The sequence below is a fragment of the Agelaius tricolor genome, unplaced genomic scaffold, assembly GCF_023055355.1.
Source record: "Agelaius tricolor isolate 1412-34295 unplaced genomic scaffold, bAgeTri1.0.p SCAF_25, whole genome shotgun sequence".
NCBI lineage: Eukaryota > Metazoa > Chordata > Aves > Passeriformes > Icteridae > Agelaius > Agelaius tricolor.
This window is the reverse complement of record NW_027269285.1, coordinates 395,082-414,709: the sequence shown is the minus strand read 5'-3', so window position 1 is coordinate 414,709 and position 19,628 is coordinate 395,082. Positions and strand designations below refer to the sequence as shown.

Here is a 19,628-nt window from a genome sequence, read left to right as displayed (position 1 = left end):
CACAGGCCAGCCTGGCCAGGCTCTCTCTCCCAGGGAAGAGTTGAGGGGCTGGTGGCCTTGCTGGGTTCAGACACCTCAGTCCCCCTGCCTGCAGGGGCGAGTCATTCATCAGGGTGTGAGCAGCTCTAACAAAGAGGCCAGGCAACACGGACAGGCAGCCAGTGCTTGTCCTGTTTAACCACCATCAGTCACCCCAACCAGCCCAGCCTGGCGCAGCTCCCACCAGGATGAAGGATGGATGAAGTACCTGTTCCATCGTCGGACGCGATGGTCTCCGCGAGCTCCTTCACCTGGTCCAGCCCAGTCACGCTGTCCTCCATCTTCCCGTCCTCTGACTCAGGCCTCTCGCTGTCTGCCGCGCCATTCTCTGCAGAGGCTCCATTTTCCAGCGCAGCTGAGCTCTCCTGCTTGTTGGCTTTCTGCTGCATCAGCTGCAGTGCAGCCAGCTTCATGAATAAGAGATACCTGCAGCAAAGGGAAAGGGCAGTTCAGCACAGCAGAATCCCAGAGCGCCACACGTCTGGAACATGTCCCACCCCCTGAGCTCCCCTGCCTCGCCAGCACCAAGTAACCCAAACATCCCACCACAAACACGCCTACAGCAGTGCCCACAGGATTTTTTCCAGCCTCTAGAAACAAACATAACTTTCGGGACATTGGGAAAGCCTTAAAAAGCAGCATAAATCCTTCCCGTTCCCTGGCCATCAAGTGGAAAGGATGCCTGCAGGAAAAGAACTTCTAGATGTTTGGACAGGAATCAACAATAATAGATCTGGACACTAAAACACAAACCATCTCTTTCCCTGGCTCCCTGTTGAAATCCCTACTGTTCTCACCTCTTGTTAATTAAGTTCCTCTAACTGCATTTACATAGCCAAGCAATAGGGCAATTAGCTGCTCACTTCTGGGAGCTCTGTTGGGATGTTCCCAGGACAGTGCAGCAAGGTCCTGACTTGAACCATGACCAGATGCACGTGGAGGAAGGGAGAAGCTCTGCTCACCTGTGTTCTACAAAGGCATCAACAAGCTCTTGACGAAGACAGCAAAGCTTGTGTCTGTGCTGCTTGGGGAACCCCATTTTCTTACATTCCTCTGGCATCTCCTCCCCTTCAACAGGCAGGAAATTTAGATCTGGAGGGAAAGTGCGTAGCAGGTCCAGGATGTAGTGACGCCCATCGTTGCCAATAATGCCTTTGCACTCTACTGAGGAGCACAGCTCCACCTCCTCATTCTTGTCATTGAGAACTTTGTGCTTCTGGATCTTCAGTGGCCTGCTGGTCTTCTCCAGCAGCTCCAGGTACTTGGGGTGTGACACAACTGTCTTGCCAAAGTCTATTGACCCATAGATGACACTCTGTTCCTGCTCCCGCTCCAAGATGCCAGGGATAATAGACTGAGCTGTCACCCTGTAACCTCTGTAATCCACCACGACAGTCCCCAGCGTGTACAGCCCTTCCACATCCACAGCGTTGTAGGTCCGCACACCATTGAGATCATTGGTGGGAGCCACGTAAGCAGCAACGTCTCCACCAAAGTCCTTGTAGTGGTCACGGACGTCAAAGCCCAGGCTGAAGAAAATGTTGTTCCAGATGAACATCTGCATCTTGGTCTCCTCGCTGGGGTTGATGGCCATGACATTGCCATCAATGACAGCCATAGCACCTCGTGTTGCTGCTGCAGTGAAGTCACTGTGAACCTGGAGGCACATGGAGAGAAAGCAGGGTCAGGATGGGCCCCCATGCTCTGAAAGCTCCCTGCAAATTTTTCCTTTGCTCCTCTCCTCCCAGCAGGCAGGCAGGTCACTGGCTTTTACTGTTGTGAGCCAGGCTAATGGCTTCAATACAAGTCCCAGGAGCCAGAACACAGGCAGCAAAGAAGGGGCTGTGTGAGGAGCTGCCTGCATATCCCAAAATTACCTTGAAAATGGCTCGTTCTCTCAGCAGCCTCTCAGGCAGGTTCTTGCGTGGCAGCTCCCGTGTGGTCTGCAGCTCCTCATTCCAGTCTCTGGTCTGAAAGAGGGAGGGAAAGCCTTGTGGGATGCAATGCATTGTGTGGGAAGGGGCTGGCAAGGCAGCATTCCTGCTTCACAAGGCATTTTGGGAGAGAAGGAAGGGGTAAGAATTCAGGCTGCTGTGGGGCTCAGAGGAAGTGACTTATCAGCAGGAATGAACACACCTCAAGAGGGGACTTTATTCAACAGCAGTTTGGGACAGATCTTGCATCAGCCCAGCCAGTGCAGGGGCACTGAAGGGGCAGCACGGTGCAGGTGTCATTAGCCAGTGCTGTGGGCACACTGCAGGCACGTGCTGCCCACAGCTGGCCATTGCTGCCCTGCAGCACTTTGTGCTAGAAAGCTGCAGCTGAAGCATTTGGAGCAGTCTGCTCAGAGATACAAGAGCCATTCCAGGCCTGAATGGCATGAGGAGTGGTCTGCCTCCTGTGCAGTGGCACTCTTCAGAGAAGGGACATGGAATTTATAAACACCCGAGCAGGAGCTGCTCCTCTCAGTCACTTCTGTGCTCATGGACCTGCAGCCTGAGCAGCACAGCCCCTGTAGTCAAGGGCCCTGTAAAGAACAAGGACTCCTGCAAGTTTTCCTTTGATGATCAAAACCGCCCAACAAATAACAGAGGTTACTTTTTGGAAGTTAACTTGTTCCTGGCACAGCTGGCAGCAAAAGTCTTGCCAGTGTCATCAGGCAAAGCAAGACCAGTACCTGTCCAGGTATGTGCTCCTCGTAGCCCAGCCTGGAGGTGTAGGCGTCCTCTGCCCGGACACAGTCCATGGCGTGCTCTGCCTGCGGGGCCGTCCAGCTGTACACTTGGAAAGGAGTGGCTATCCTCTCAAAGGGGTGTCTCTGAACCCTAGTTTGGGACAAACAACAATTACACATTTATAAAGGAAGAATCCTTTCTATTCCAAGAGAATTTCCCTGTGCTTTCGCACTGGTCCCTACAGGTCACGATGCAACAGCGGCGCGCAGTGGAAACCCAAGCACCGCCAAAGGTCTCTCGTGTAATCTGGCTGCTCTCAGCAGGGGCTGGGGGCTCATCTGTAGCTACTTCTGGCCCAAGAGGCAACACAGTACAGCCATTTTTAAATGGCCAGATAGGTCACAGTGGTGGCTGGAGGCCACTGCTAATTTCAGCCCTCATCTAGTGTCACTTTCATCTCCTTAATGAAGCAGGAGCAGAGCTCCCAAACACAATGTGCCTATCAATCCACACCCTGCTGAGCCGAGGCAGTTCATTAAGTGACTCTGAAGAATGACAGGCTTTTGCACAGGACCCACTGTCCTGGAGCAGAACAAATGGTCCCTGCAGCAAGGACGGGAGAATCAAACAATGCCTTATTGTTGTGTTATTATTATAGGAGCTAGAGGAAATTACAGAATATTAGCATGCACAGACATGTTTAAAATAACCAACCTCCTGCCACTGTAAGCCTATACAAAGCCCTCTTGTGTTACTTTCACTGATATTTATGCTTCAGTCTCTTCTGTGGATCAGGGAGATCCTCAGAGTGCTGCCCTGTTGTTCAGTCAGGTGCTCTGGTCCTTGCAGCTTCCCCTGACGTGTCCCAACCACCCACCACTACATGAGCTCAGAGAAGCAGGTACTGCAATCCCTGCTGCACCGGTGGCATCCAGCTCCCCAGAACCAGCTGAGCCTCCCCAGCTTCACACTGGGCTGCTCAAGGAGCTAGAGAGGAAGAAGCACTGCTACCGTTTCTTCTGCAGAGCAGAGAAGTTTTTTTTGAAGGTAGGGCTGATCTGGTTAAGTAGTTCCACCAAGGAATGACTGAGAAAACTAGGGTTTGCAGGTTTGGGATTGAAGTTGTATGCAGTAGACCTGCAAGAGAAAAAAAAAAAGACACAGTCAAAAGCCACTGTCATACCTGAAACTTTCCACACTCTAGGAACGTGGAACATGACCGAGAGCTCTTCATACCTGCACACTGTCAAAGGCTGCACCATGTGCCCTTGCCTGTGGGACAGAGACCATGGGGCAAAGAGGCAGATGGGCAGCAAGGACCTTATCCAGTCTCCCCACAGCCAGTAAACCTGTACCTGTCCCTGATGGTTTTTAAATTTAGACCTTTTTCAGCCATTCCCACGCTCAAGAGAGGCTTCTATTTTTATAGCTGGGAAGGACTGATTTCACAGAACTTCCGGAACACACCAAAGGTGCCTTTGCTTAACAGAGAAATCCCTCAGCACAGCCACTCCAACAGGCATATCCACAACAGCTCTCACAGTTACCATTAGAAAAACAAAAAAAGAAATTATTTGTAGTCAAATCTGCACCCAGCTCAGGGAGTTCTGACAGGCTGTGCTTTTGCTTCAGGGCAAAATGAGATAGTTGCAATAGTCAGGAAGGAATTTCCTCCAACTGAAAATGCTCTAAATAGCTGATGACATTATGGGATGTTTGAACTTTCCCTAAAGCACCAGGCATTTAGCCACTGTGGAGAAGTGGTACCAGGCATAACTGAACAGCCCAATCCAGTATAGCAACTCCCACAAACCCATGTGAGCAGCGAATTAAAATAGGCTGTTTCTGCCACAGGAAAAAAAAAAGGGCTGCAACTGTTTGTTTATGAGTTGTTTTCCAGTTGGCTGCTGCGGGGCAGGACAGGAAGAAGCTCAGTTACTCACTGATTCAAGTAGAATCCCCGTGTGGAGGCCGTGATGCTGACGTGCCGATCCTCCACAGTGATCACGTACAGATACATGAGGTCCCCGTGCATCTTGCGGTTCCCGGGCGGAGGGTTCCAGCCACTCATCGTCAATACTTTTAGGCACTGCAAAGGCTACAGCAGAACACAACACAAGCAACTCCTGTCAGCAGGAATTCATTTCTTTGAGTTAGAGTCACTCAGTGTAGATGCCAGATCCCTTTTACCTGCTGCCCTTGCTCGATTCCAGAAACAGAGCTTACAAACGCACCTGGTCTCCCGAGCACAGCCTCCCAAGCCCTCTGCAGTCCACCAGTTTGCCTTTCACACCACGAGACACGGGTGAAAGCAGACACCCTGGGCCTTTGGGCTGCTGTACTTGTTTTCAAATGGCAGCTTCTAAACCAGAATCCAAGTGGGAGGGCATGGGAAAGCTAAGAGCAATCTGTAGTGACCTGCAGATCCTGTCTCCAGGACTTTGCAGAGGAATGCTGCTTTCCCTTCTCTGCCACCCATCCCAGCAAGCCTGGCCCTTCCACACTCTGCAGATGTCCAGACTCCATGTCCAGTGTTTTGCACACCAGCTCCTGGACTTTATTCTTTTGGCTATGCAGTGCTATCCCAGCTCTTGTTAAGCACCAAGCAGAGCAAATCCCAAAGTCCACTCCAGCTCAGCTTTCAATCCCTGACCACCAGTTTGCTGTGAGGAATGTACCAGTAGCTGTTTGACACAGGAAAACTCTACCTTCCAGTCTCTGTTCTGGGGCTGAAGGGCACACAGGGGCCTCTCTTTGCTACCTGGCAGGATATGTTCAGGAGGGGTGCAGTCAATTTGTTCCATTTCGGTACCTTTCTTCTTCCGTTTTCCACTGTCTAGAACAGACAGAGACATAAAGTCAGTTCTGAAAAGTGAACAGTCCCTCCCCCAGTCATCATTCAAAGAGGGATGCAGAAGTACTCCAAGTATTCTCTGCACTCCTAAATGACACAGGACAGCCAACTGTTACTGTGTGTTTAACTGAGCAAGGAGTCAGGGAATGAAACCACTGACCACACCAGAGAAGTCTTTTCGACCCATACCTCCCAGGTCTCCTTCAGTGAAGACACTCAGGAAGGACAATGAGTTACAGTCCACACCATTGAAAGCATCTGATGGGTCAAGACTCTTCAGAAGGTCCCGAATGTGGCGCACGTGTATCCTGGCTTCTCGCACTGTGTATGGCTCTGATGACCAGAAAGTGAGGAAAGAAACTGGAATTAGACAGTTGCTTACTCCTTCGGCACACAGGTCTCAAAATGGAACCAGAGGAAAGAGCTGACAGGTGGCCAAAATCACTCCCTAAGAAAACCCTCACTCATTCCCTCCCATGTCTGAAGGAACTTGCCTTCCACCACTTTCAGCAGTGAGCCCTCCTGCAGTCCTTCAATCGTCTTCAGCTCAGCAAAGTTATCCAGGACGTTGCCATCCAGCTGCAGGGAGAAGCAGGTCCGATGGCAGGTATCCTCCCTGTCCATCAAAACTTGATGGATTTCTTGCACCATCTCTTGAGGAGAAACCTTAAGAAGGTAAGAACACAATTGTTGTTTACTCTCCCACATGCTCTTGCCAAACTTTGCCCCTCAGCTGCAATATCAAAAACCTCTCAGACCTCCCCCTCCAGGCTTGGAAAGGCAGACTCTACCTCCCTTTCCAGGAAGATCTCTCCTGCTCCTGCTGGGAGGGCACTGTCACCTCTGGCAGGGTCAGCCACCTGAGTTCCACCCCACGGGGTTGGCACCCAGAGATGTAAGAGCCAGGCACTGCACCAAGCACTTGGCATGCGACAGAGGTGACAGAGGGCACTGAAGGAACAGCAGGTGGTGGGGGAAGTGGGGTTCTTCCCTTATCCATTCACACCAGATTAGTGGTGAGACCTTGGATGCTGCCCATGGAAAACAGCCCAGCTCCTCCTCCCCGTGCGTGGTGAGCTGTGCCAGTGCCGCACCTCCACAGGGCTCAGGGGAGGCCAGACCCACCCTGAGCACCAGGGCTGCTCCCCCACTCCCTGCTCTGCTCCAGCACCACTGACACTGCTGAAAACCCAGAGGACTAGGGGTAGTTTACATAAGCTGCTGTAAACAACGAGGCCTGCTATTATTAGCCCATTAAAACTAACAGCCAGGGGGATTTAAAGGAGACAAAAAGCCAGTCTGAGACGCAGCTATTTCCACAGGGGATGGGATTTTGCTGCACTCTCTGCCAGTCTTGGGCAGATAAGAACTTCCCACTGGGTTTAGATTCCATATGCCTCTCCCCAGAATTAAGAGATCCTTCATTCAGATAGTTTTTGGTGAAGTATCAAGCTAAATGGGACTATGAACCAGGCCTGTGAGAGCTCATCCTGACCTGACAGCATGTCACTGTCCACATGACATGAGGCAGAGCTCTCCATGCAGAAGGGAGTGGAGACTGCATCATTCCCTTGGTCTTCAGGCTTGAGCTCCCTGAGCTGTGTTAGCACCTGTCACTGTACCAAACCCAGGCTGGCCTGAAGCAGCATCAGCATCATGTCATAACTGCTGAGCAACCAAGGGATTTTCCCTTCCTCACTCAGGCCCAGAAATCACGTTTTCACAACACTGCTTTAGAACAGCCCAGGAGTGGGAAGGCCATTTTTCCCTGTGCTCAGCTCCACAGCCAAGCCCCTCTGTGATGGACAAAGAGCTACACCACAGTGAGTTCTCCTTCCCCTTGCTCCACACCTGGGATCCAGAATGAAACACCCTCCCTGTCCCTGCAATGCCCAGGCAGGCCTGGGCCAGGCAGCCTCTTGCTCATGTCTCTTCTTCCTTCATTTCTCTCAAGGCACTGGCCAGGCAGTCTCCTGCACCCTCCATCCTTTGCTGCCTCCTTCCCCACGTAGCCCTGGTCAGAAGACAGACAGGTCAGGGAGCAGCCTGGAGGTATTGTGCAGACTGTGAGGCTGAACAGGGGCCTTCCAGGCACTGCCTCCTTCCCTGCCTGCCTGGCTGAAAGGATCTGGCTCAAATACTCCCCACCTCTGTTCCCTTCCCCAGCTGGTGAGGGCAGGTACCTGCAGGGAAAAGGGCTCTATCCCTGGTGCACAGATCTTGACAGTGAATCCCGTGTCCTGTATGACGATGACCTCCTGGTCGTTCCCATCTTCTCCCGGCTCGGCCTCCTCGTGGCCATTCTGCTTGGCATCCTTGTCGCCCTTGAGGCTGTCATGCGGGCCGCTGCCATTCATCAGTGCCACGCCAGACGGGTGCTCTGGGCAAGGACAGAGGGGTTTAGACAAGGTCCTCTCCAATGGGCTGCAGAGACTGGCCTGGACACTGCGAAGCCCGAGCTAATCAGGGGCTAAAAGGCAGGGTTTTATTCTGCACTTGCCGTTTACTAGATAGAGGTGTGCCAGGCCCTTCCCTCCCTTTCCTCACAGCATAATGAAGGTGCTCTCACTTGCCTGCGGTGTTTGCATCTTCCACAAACCATGTGCAGAGAGGGGAGGGAAGGAGAGCAGGAAGGATGGGTCAGTGTACACTACACTGAGCTGTCTTAAGCCTCTTAATTAAAAAAAAAAAAAAGGGTGTGTGGTGCTTTGCGGCCTGGAGGCAGCTGTAACCTCTGCACCAACACGTTAGAGAGCAGAGGGAGAGGGAGGCCGGCGGCTGCGCGGCACCGCTGCGCTCACGTGGCAGCCCGGTTACTCCACAGGCACACAACAGCTCCCATGGCCCTGCCCACCTTGGGCCACCCTCTGCATTTCCAAAATACTTCACAGAGATCCCATGGTGCCAGGGTGAGGCCTTGCCTAAGCACTTTTATTCAAGAAAATGGTGACGACATTTTAAGTGCTCGTTTAGACAGATGTGTCACAGGGCTGGGGAGCTCTCTGCACCCACCTCACAGCTCTGCAATGCTTTGTTTTCTTTTTCAATAAGCTGGATAGCATCAGAGACCTGATTAGATCTAAGAAGCTGCCAGTCTCCTAGAGGAGCCTGCATCCTCTGAACCAGGCTGGGGACCACACTAAAGAGGACCAAGGGGCTGCCAAGAGAAGTTGGAAGAGTGGAAAGAGCTGCTGATAGCAACTCTGGGAGATGGCAGAGTACCCCTTTCCCCCACAGCGCACCAGGCCCGTGCCCCAAGGGCACCACCCCACCCCGCACACCTGGGGCAGTGGGTGCTGGAGAACAGCTGGCATCGTGCCCCTCAGGCTGTGCTCCCAGCAGGGCTGGCCCAGCACACTCAGCTGCACCCCAAGGTCACACGCAGCACTGCCAGCTTGGTGCTCTCAGGCACCCACTTGCAGGCAGCACAGATGGAGCAGGTGGGGTGCTTTCCCAGGCAGCAGAAACAGCCTTTCCAAAGGCTGCACAGGGCCAGGACAGCTGCAAGCCAGGCTAATGCCTCGAGGCTGCAGCCCTGCAGCCAGCTCCATCTGGCAGGTGTCGCTCCTCATCCTCACCTCCTGCAAGGCACCAGTCCCCACTCAGCCTCCCTCACCTCATAGGCTGGTGCTGTGGCTTGAGGACCTACAGCTGTCACAGCCAGTTCTTCTCCATCAGCCCCAGCTGCTCCTGCAGCCCAGAGAAGTCATCCAGCCTTCACAATACCCGAGAAAGGGATGGCAACACCATACCCCCCTGCACACCTCTGGAGCACAACATGAGGCTGCAGCAACAAGCCCTGCAAAAGCACCCATGGAGAGTCATGTCCCTGCCCCAGACAACGACTGCCAACAGCAAATCCTCAGAGATGACTGTCAGGGCTGACTTGGGACATGGTGAAAGGGAAAAACGCAATGAGAGCACACCCATTCCAAAGGCAGCAGGTAGCAGAGCAACCTCAGGCAGCAGCTCAGCAGCTGCTGCTCATGGTCCCTGTCACTGTGCGTATGTCCCCAGCACTCACTGCTCATTTCTTTGACAGATGAAGCCATGGGCAAGTCAGACGAGAGGCTGGGCTCTGGCTCCAGCAAGCTGCTGTCATGCTAGAAAGGAGGAAGAAACACTCCATGCAAGAGTGCCTCAAGAGATGTGGTTTCAGAAAAACCACACCATGCCTAAAGGGCTGGGGAGAGCCCCTCGTCACACCCTGCAGCCAGCACAGCCATAGTCCTGGGCTGCCTGAACACGTGGGGATCTGGAGGGAGTGCAGACAAGCCACCAGGGAAATGCTACACCTGGGGCTACTGGTACTGCAGACAGGATGACCTGCCAGGTGCCCAAGCCAGGCTTGGCCTGGCCCCTGCCCACCCAACAGGGCAGGATCACTCAACTTCTGTTCCTGCTGTGCTAGCCAGAAAGGAGACAGAACTTGGCTGAAAGGAAGGCTGGCACTGCAACCCATGCACACGCCAGTCTGGAGAACAGCAAACACCTTCAGCAGCAAAGCCAAGTGAAACAGGAAAATCCAAACACAGCAAGGGAAAGCCACCAGCCAGGACCACACTTCTGCTTTTCACTGCTCAGTGGTGTAAGATCCCCAAACTACTTAGTGTTTCAGAAATCAGAATACTGCTCCTAGTCTGCAGAAATACAACACATTCACACCTTCCATCTCTCTTTTCCTTGAGTGAAGGCAGGGCTGGCACAACTCTGCACTTTGTGTCAAGAGACATGTAGAGGCAACACCTTCATGTCTCCTTATGCTAGAGGATCAAGCTCCAGCCAGCACAGTCTTAAGTTTAGAAACAAAAGTTAAGTCTGGACTGAGAAAGATCTGCCGTGCAGCAGGTTAACCCTTGGATGTGAGCCAGGCAAGGCTTTCCAGAGGGGTTCTGCACTGAGTGGGTGGGTATGTTTCAAGGAAGCACGAGCTGGCCTGGAGGCCGTGCTGCCTGCTGGGTGCTGACTCACCTGATGTGCTCCCCGAGGGAAGCAGAGCTGCACCCAGCTGCCCTAAAGTGGGTCACTGGTTCCTCTGCACCGACTGCGCCGGCACAGAGGGAGGTACATCATGGGGCACTCATGGATTTCACAGGATTTCAGCCTACTTGAGACAGCAGGAGGAGGCACAGGAACACGTTAGGGACACCTGCAGAGATCTCTCTCCCATTCCTTGCTGCCACTTCAAGTCCCAAGCAGGCAGGCAGCTGTGTCTGGCTGCAGGCTCTCGCTGCACCCCAGATGGCTCACGGAAGGTGTCTGAGTCACAGGGAAGCGGTTCCACCCGCTCCGGGGGCAAACCCGGCGCTCCTCCCGCTCACCACCCTGCTCCTGCTGCAGATGGAGCTCCCTGCCGGGTCACGTCAGCCTTGACACGTGGGTTTGTGGTCTCGACCAAAGGCTGTGACCTCTGGTCTCCCCTGTCATTCCAAGGGATGTGCCAGCGTCCCAGCAAGGACCCTCCTCCTGCACTCAAGCTGCAGCTTGTACCCGAGGTGTGGTGGAGGCTGCCGAGCTCTGGCCTGTGCTGTTCTCACGGTGAGAACACGATGAACACAATGTTCTCACTGCTGCCCCGAGCACAGCGCAGCAATCCCTGCACACAGAGCAGAGCAGAGCATGGCCAGGCACCAAGCACAGCACAGCAATCCCTGCACACAGAGCAGAGCAGAGCAGAGCATGGCCAGGCACCGAGCACAGCGCAGCAATCCCTGCACACAGAGCAGAGCAGAGCAGAGCAGAGCATGGCCAGGCACCGAGCACAGCACAGCAATCCCTGCACACAGAGCAGAGCAGAGCATGGCCAGGCACCGAGCACAGCACAGCAATCCCTGCACACAGAGCAGAGCAGAGCAGAGCATGGCCAGGCACCGAGCACAGCACAGCAATCCCTGCACACAGAGCAGAGCAGAGCAGAGCATGGCCAGGCACCGAGCACAGCACAGCAATCCCTGCACACAGAGCAGAGCGTGGCCGGGCACCGCCGCACCAACCCGCACCCACCCATCTGCACTCACACCTGGCACAAAGGATCAGATGCAGGATTAGGTTTCATCTCTGCCTGGACAAGGAGTTCACACGCCAAGGTGACAGGGCCTACTTTAATCACACTTCCTATTTACAGCCAGGCTGTGGCAGCGGCACCTGGCAAACCCCTGCAAAGATCCTGGCGTGAGGGAGGGCGCACACCTGAACCCTGCTGGCTGCACATAGTACGGATCCTGGGAAGGGTTAGTTAATAACTGATCTATGTTCAAACAAATCTTCTAAACCAAAGTCAGACACAAATCCTTTTCAAAGATTATCGGATCCAAAAGTCAGCGACACTCTGTTGCTGGGAGTTAGCCTGGTCTGCAGGGACTGCTCTGTCAGTGGGGAGTTTCCTTCCCTACATTTAGTAACTGGAGAAATTCTTAAGAGGGACAAAACTAAAAATTAAACCCCCTACTTTACCAGCACCAACCTTTGGAATGCATTTCCTATTATCAGCTCCAGTGCCATTTTGAGGGGCCAGCTGGCTGGGGCCACTGTTCCCACTGGACTGCAATAATGCACTGGGTGAAGGGAGAGAAGGAACATCCCATCCTCAGCACAGTTGATGGAGCTGCTCCAGCCCTGCAGCTCAGGCCTGTCCTCAACCTGCACACAGCCAAAGGAAGCCCAAGGCTCCCTGTGCTGGTCCCTCACAGCTGCACACTTCCAACCAAGCTGCTGCAGGCTGGGCTGTGGAGATCCACTCCCATCCTTTACAAGGACCACGTTTGCAGTCACAAACAATAGAGGGATTTAGCTTATGAATTGAGAAAAAGACAAGCAAAACGCCCTAAAGTTTGCTTTGCTGACATGAACAAGGCACAGACAGGTCCCTTTGCGGTACACACCCAGGTGGGATACCTCGTCACCTTTCTCCTTCACCTGTGAAGTTAAAACATCACCTCTGCATCCCTTCCCTCTCCTTTGTGCTGCCCCATCCCACAGGCACACACAGCCACCCACCCCTGTGAGGAGGACACAGTGTGGGGGCTCCATGCAGCAGGACAGAGCACCTGGGAGAGGAAGCTTCTTTTTCTTCCTCCTCTTCTTCTGCTGCTGCTGCTTTGAGGGCAGAACCGGGGCCTGGGAATCAGCATCGGAGCTTGAGCTTCTGCTGGGGCAGGCAGTAGGCTCTGTCACAAAAGCAGCACTTGTGTTCTGAGCCTTAGGTGACACCTCACCAGGGGGAACAGGCAGCACAACTGCACTTTGAGCTGGCAGGGCTTTGCGTGCACTGTCTGGCAGGGCAGAGGAGGGTGTCCCAGGGCTCCTTGGGGAGGGAGCAGGAGCTCTGCACTCGAGCGCGCTGTCCGGAGGCACCCAGGCTGCGTGCAGGCGCCCGGCCGCTCGCCCCTGGCCAGCGGAATGCGCTCCAGGGCCCGCTCTGCCGTCAGCTGCTGCCACGTGCTCCTCCCGGCGGCAGGATCTGTGGGCTAAGCCGCTGTCCTCAAGTTTCACACAGCTCTGGCAGGCCTCAAGTGACTGAGCATGATCAACCAGCCCTGCCGGCCTGTCCCCAAGGTCGGCTGGAAGGACAGTCGCTGCATGGGATGCCTCTGTCCGCTGGAGCAGGCCAACCGTGCCAACGCCAGGTCTCGAACCGCTCTTATCACAAACTGTCATCATTCCTTCTTTGTCCTTGGTCTCAGAGAGGTCTTGGACGTATTCAGTGCCCTTCTGCAGGCTTCCAGTCACTGCCTCACTGGGGATGATGTCTGGATACAGCCCAGCACATTGAGCAGCTTCTGGCATCTCCGGGACGACACTGCAGCTTGTGGGAGACTTTGGCAAGAGAGGCGACCTCTCATCGGGTGAGCCAGAGCTGCGTGGCTGGAAGAGGAGATCGGTGACTTGCCTGCAGCAGTTTGCAAAAAGGCTGTTTCCCATGCCTGGCTCGTGCAGCACCGGGTCAGAACAGTCAGCTGTGTTCCACACATACACCGAAGTCCCCACGCGCAGCCCGAGCCCTGCGCTGCCTTCTCGCAGTCGGGCGCTTTCTCCAAACAGAATGCCTGCGTGGCCCCAGCGTGGCAGGACACAGGAGCAGCAGCTGGATCCCACGCCCCGTGTGCTCACCAGAACTGGATGCTGGGCTTGCAGCAGTTTCCCCAAGGTGCTGCCTGGGCACCTTCACGCAGGCCGCCCCCGGCCCTGTCCCCAGCTGCGGCTCCGCTCTCCGGTCCCCAGCACAGCCGGGCTCACTCGGGGGATGCCGCCCGGGCCGGGCAGTTATAAATAGCCTGATCTCGAGTGCCACACCAGTGCAGCCTGGGATGAGCGCTGTGCCAAACCTGAGCAAGTGAGATGCATTGAATTACAAGGCCAGAGCAGTTACTATGGCACGCCTGGGCCCGGCACAGCCATCCATACTAAGCAGGCGAGCACAAAGCATTCAGGCAGTGAACCAGTCAGTAGTTTCTAGATGAATTTTCTAGCTCTCATGCTGCTCTGCCATATAAAACACAACAAACCACAAAACCACACACACAATCCCCTAACACCTCTCCTCTCTCCATGCTACTTAAAGAAAACCATGGCAACTGAAGCAGGGATTATGGAGCTGGAGCTTTCTCCAAGCACCAGGTGGCCCAGGAGGCTGTGGCCAAGCAGGCCACTCCTCACACCTCCAGCAAGGCCGTGCCACAGCCGCGGGCTCCTCACCCGCCATCGCTGGCATCATCCAGGTCTCACTCCTTTGGCACAGGACAGGCCCCCGAGCTCTGGAGCCTCAGGCCCATGAGCCAGCACCAACTTTCAGATCACATGAGCATTGTGGTTTTCTTGTGATTTGTGATTTTTGAAGGACTTCATATGTACTGATAGCTTCAACTCTTCTTCCTCACAAAGAGACCTCTGGGAAGAGGAGGAATCTCCTGGAAGTACCTGGTCAGGTCTCATGAAGCTGAGCTGCATTTCTTCACCTACAGCCAATGCAAGCTCACGTGTTAGCTCTAACCTGTGAAGGCTGGTGTCAGTACAGCAAATGCAAATTAAATTTTAGCTGGATAATAAATGAAGCTAAATAAATAGTTTAATGAATCCAAATAAAGTTACTAAATGAATAGGCATTAGCTCCAGAGATGGCCCTAATGAAAACATTTCTGCAGGACATCCTGTCAGGGAAAGTGGGAGACATGTGGAGGTGCCTCCCTAGTGGAAACCACAAAACCACAGCTTCCAAGGAACTTCCCACTTTAGGTACAACAAGGACTTCTTTTAATAAGAGCCCACAGTGAAACATTAGAGCTGCTCTACTGGCATCATTAAACTCAAATTGGTTCTAAGACATCTGTGGGCAGAGGTACAAGCTCTGCATTTATTTCTCAGCAGCTTCACACCACTGAGACTGGCTTGGAGAGAGAGCAGAGCATGGTGAGGCTGCAGCCTGCAGTGCTCTGGGCAGGACAAGCCCCAGGACACCCAGAGGTTCCCACAGCTGCTGGCTTGGGCACTTACAGGTGCTGAAATGCCTTGTGCTTTGCATCTGGCACCCTGACTTACCCACCCTGCACTCTCCACATCTGGGAACTATGTTTAAACTCATTTGTAAACTTTCTATCTGGCCAAAACTTTTCATGAACCTAGCCTTGAAACTGGCTGTCTGGGTGACCCTGCTACAATAACACGCAATTCAAACATCACAGAAATCAGGCACAAAGAGTAGGACTAATGCAAAGTGCAAAGACCAGCACCAACAAAACCATTAACTGTGTCAGGAAGAGCACGTTTCTCAAATTTCAAGAGAGCTGAAGGAATTGTATTTCAGACAGAAACCAAGGACCAGCCGATAATCCTCCGAGTCCCTGTGCTTTACCCTTGCACATAGCTTAGTTTCAGAAAGCTAGTGGGACAGCAAGAGCAGGGAACCAGCCTGTTGTTCTGTGGGCAGGGTTTGCAGGGGAAGTCTGGCAGCTGTGATGGCCTCAGCAGCTCGGGCTGCCCTGCAGTGCAGCTGTGGCCACTCGGGTCACACACGGCTCAGGGGACGGCAGCTCCCGCAGCTCTGCAAGAGTGCTGCCAGCAGCAGCCCAGGAAAGCTGCTGCCCCACAGGAACCCCTCCCCAGGGACACCGAGTGACCCACCCCGGCTGCACAGTGCCCTGACCCCGGCTGGCACCACAGCCCAACCCGAGCTGAGCCTCCAGGGACACAACAGCAAAGACCGAGCACGCACAGCACGGCACGGCCTGCTACCAGCCACATTACCACAGGACCCACATTACCACCCCCAGTCTCATCCAACCCCAAGGGCAGGAGGCTGGCTAGTGGGGAGCCTGGGAAGCAGGGCTAGTCCCAGGCTAATCCAACCCACTGGAGTTCTGGGCAAGACTCATGATCCTGCAGTTTTATGTCATTGCACATAACTACATACAACCTCTCTGAGCCCGCGGCCTCTTCAACAGCTTGTAGTAGAGACTTTCTCTTTAAAGTGAAAGACAAACTAAGGAAATGCTTTCTTAGAAAAACATGCCAACCAAAAGCTAATCCTGAGAGAGCCTTGCTACTATGGCAAAAACCTGACCTACTGCCAAAAGTGACAGCCAATGCCACCACAGGAGGAACCACGTGCTGGTTTTCATCTTTGGCACACTGTCCAAGCACTGCCCCAAGGACTGGCATTGCTTCTCAAATGCAAATAAAAAAATGCATGAACTTCAGACTTGTAAAGCTTCTAGAAATAACAACTTTCCAGCACAACCAATGGAGCACAATGCAGGAAAGTAAAGCAAGTGCTGGGAAGCTGTGCCAGAAGAGGGGTGTGCTGCCAAGTTTAGTCATGTACAGACAATGAAGGTAAACACAGGACTCTGCAACATGGTGCTGGTTTTACTGTGCAGGAGGCAGTTCTGAGTCTGCAGGTGGATTTATCTCAGTGCGTGTTCCTGACCTACTTACTTCCACTTTTCAGCTGGGAAACCCAGGAGCAAGGCTGCTCAGGCAGAGCAGAGAGCTTCCAGTGCGAGCTCAGCTCTTATCCCACTGACAGAACCGCCCCGAACACGATTCCCTCGGGTTCCCCTCCCTCATCTTGCCGTGCAGATGCTGTGTTATCACACTCCTTTCCTCTTCTTAACCTTGTAGCAGTGATCAGATTTCTCTTGCACAACTTTCCTCCAACTTGTCCCCCCCAAGCCTGCTAGAGCTGCGTATTAAAAACCCCGACTGCCAGCAATTCAGTCCTTTCCAAAACACCACTGAACCTCCAAGGTTGGGCAACAGACAGCGATAGCAGATCCCCAGATTAAGAATCAGCCTTCTGACCTTGTTGCTAATGCACAGCTACACTTGCCTCCACAGCACTTTTCCATTAACACCTGCATTCTCCGCTGCTCCAAGAGAAGACGCATCTGAAAGCAGGGCTGTCTGGAGAGCTGGGGACAGAGGGACTGAGCCAGGAGAAAACTAATCTGGGCAGGGCAAGGTTGAAAGGCATTTTACAGCAGCTAGAAACACTGCTAAACTTGTACGTGAGAAACTTGTTCTAAGGCAGAGAAGACTGTAGGAATAAAAGTAATCCAAGAAAGGCTGTACACAATGGCTGTGTGATCTCACATCAGCTGATAGCAAAGGTAACAACTCAAAACTGAGCCCATCAGAAATCATTACAGGAACCCCAAGTGTCCATGCTTTTGTGTTTCTGCACTCAGGAGGTCAGAGTAGCCTCAACAGTTTCTAGGCTGGGGGAAGAGAGCAGCAGCCATCAGCCCTCTCATCTGGCACAGAGCCCAGCACCCCAGCCTGGGTGCCTGGCACAGCTCAGGGGGGTTCTGCAACCAGGAGCCCACTCACAGCCTGCCCATGGCTCCAGGTACCGAGAGCTGCCCCCAGACACAGCCAGTGCCCCCCTACAGGGGTGCTCTGCAGGGCACACAAGCAGTGGGAACACCAGAGCCCAGGAGCCAGAGCTTGTGAGGCCGATTCCAAGGTGGCCAGGATGGCCCTGCTCCCAGGCGAGACCTTCCTCTGCTCCTCCTCAAATTCCACGTGCCATGCCGAAAGGATTCTTCCACCTTCCACCCTCCCTCAGCAATCAATTGTGGCTGGAGAGGCAGAGATTACACTACATAACTTTTTAACCTGGTTGCTGGCACTGCAGGCATGATGCTTGCTTCAAAATTCAACGCGGGGGTGAGAGGGGGAGGCTACGAGCACTGAGCTTCCCACTGCTGAACTGCATCCAACCTGCTCCACTACCAAACGCCAGTGAACTTTGCTTCAGGTGACAAACTTCAAAAATCCACCTCGATACCATAAAAACAGCGGGGGATGGAAGCAATTTGTGGGTCAGTCAGGGGATTCACGTGCCTCGGGACGAAGGCCAGCCACAAGCCACACTGCTTCCATGGCTTTTGCTTTAGAGACCAGAGAAAAGAGCTGAGCCTGAGATGGGTGCTCAGGCTCCTAAGTTCTTGAAAGTACAAACAACTAAACGGAGCAAACCCAGGGCAGCTGGAGGCATCTCAGGGTCAGTGCCAGCCCAGGAGCTGGCGCTGAGAGCAGTGAGGACATGGAGCTGCACGCTGTCCCCGAGCCTGGCCTGAGCCACTCAGGCTCCGACACAGAGCAACAACAGCCAGCAAATAACTGGTTAAACCTGCAATTTCCAGCTGAGATGTCGAACAAGCCTCTGCCCTTTCCAGGAAAGCTCTTGCTCATGAGTATTGTCTAACGTGTCAGTGGCGGCCGCAGCCCGAACTTGCAGGAGGACCCAGCCCTCTGCTGTGCCCGCCACCCCCGGGACCGGCATGTCCGCCCACCGGCAGCGCCACGCGGTGCCCGGAACGAGCTCGGCTCCCGCAGCCCGGGCCGGGAGCGCCCGCCGCGCCCACGGGCTCCGGGAGCGGCCCCCGGGCCGAGCCGCTCCCCGCGGGCCGGGCACGGCGCTCCCGGCCCGGGCCCCCCCGCGGCCGCGCGGTGGAGCGGCCCCATGAAGGTGACCTTCACCGGGCCCGGGGCTCCCGCTGCGCCGGGACGGGCCCGCCCAGGCCCGGGGCCCCGCCTGACCCCGCGGCTCCCCCGGGCCCCGGCCGCGGCCCGGCCCCGCTGCGGCACAGGACGGCACCCGGAACCGCGCGGCCCGGCCCCGCTGCGGCCTCCGGCCCCGGCAGCCAGCGCAGCTCCGGGGCCGCCGGGAGCATTCTCGAGGCGGGCAGGTGCGCGCGGCCCCGGCACGACTCCCCGGCAGGAACGGAGCCCCTGGGCCGCGGGCGCACGGCCCCGCCGCGGGGCGCGCCCGGGCCGCTCCGCCGGGCTGGCCCCGGGTGGGACGAGCCGCCCGAGCTGCCGTAACCGGCCCGGCTCCCCTCCGCGGCCCCAGCCCCGCTCCCGCAGACCCCCGCGACCTTTCCGGCGGCAGCTAAGAGCCCCGGCGCCGGAGAGGGAGCGGTGGGTTCGCACCGCTGCTCCGGGCATCCTCGGGACGGGCATCCCCCGCGCCGTAGCCCGGCCCGCGTTGCCGCCGCAGGCCCCGGCCCAGTTCCTTACCGGGGCGCTGCTGCGTCTCGGCGGGCCGGCTGTCGCGGGGTGCCGGCTGCTGCTGCTCGGCGCCCTGCGCGGCCGGCACGGCGGCCGGCGGCATCTCGCCCGCTCGGATGACCATGGGCCCGCCGAAGGACAGCGCCGTCCGCCCGCCCACGTGGTGCGGCCCCGCCGCCGCTACGGCGCCCGCCAGGGCCCAACCCCCGCGCGCCGGCAGCGCCTTAAAGGGGCCGCGCCCGCAGCCGCGCGCACCGCCCGCCGGGCCAGGCCCCGCTCCGCTCGGCCCGGCCCCGCTCAGTTCGGCCCCGCGGAACTCGGGGTACGGCCCAGGGACACCCCCCCCTCAAAGCCCGGGGAAGGTCACTGGCCCCCGGCGTCCCGCCCGAGGCCGCAAGGTCACCGTGCAGCGCCGGAGGCCCCGCGGTGCCCCCTTGCCCGGGGGGCAGAGCCGGGAGCGGGCAGTGCGGGCCCGTCCACCCCACAGCACCGCGCCCCGCCGGGCGGGCTCGGACACGGACACGGACACGGCCCGGGGCGTTCAGGGGACA

General features: G+C 55.7%; 1 protein-coding gene across 2 annotated transcripts in view; it reads right to left on the bottom strand.

Moving 5' to 3' along the window:
- CLUH (clustered mitochondria homolog) overlaps nt 1-19,273 on the bottom strand; it is a 32,857-nt gene extending 13,584 nt beyond the window's left edge. Inside the window, exons 1-11 of one of the 2 annotated variants that reach the window (XM_071447536.1) lie at nt 19,087-19,273; nt 7,752-7,948; nt 6,063-6,234; nt 5,758-5,901; nt 5,423-5,550; nt 4,658-4,812; nt 3,726-3,851; nt 2,717-2,864; nt 1,917-2,009; nt 1,002-1,696; nt 248-465 (exon numbers count right to left, since the gene is read on the bottom strand). In XM_071447536.1, coding sequence (XP_071303637.1) covers nt 248-465; nt 1,002-1,696; nt 1,917-2,009; nt 2,717-2,864; nt 3,726-3,851; nt 4,658-4,812; nt 5,423-5,550; nt 5,758-5,901; nt 6,063-6,234; nt 7,752-7,948; nt 19,087-19,201 — 2,191 coding nt within the window. In that variant the 5' untranslated portion in view covers nt 19,202-19,273. Of the gene's footprint in view, nt 1-247; nt 466-1,001; nt 1,697-1,916; nt 2,010-2,716; nt 2,865-3,725; nt 3,852-4,657; nt 4,813-5,422; nt 5,551-5,757; nt 5,902-6,062; nt 6,235-7,751; nt 7,949-12,614; nt 13,504-19,086 lie in introns of those variants that run through there. The other variant, XM_071447537.1, reaches the window with a different exon arrangement.
- Nucleotides 19,274-19,628: the final 355 nt, after the last annotated feature.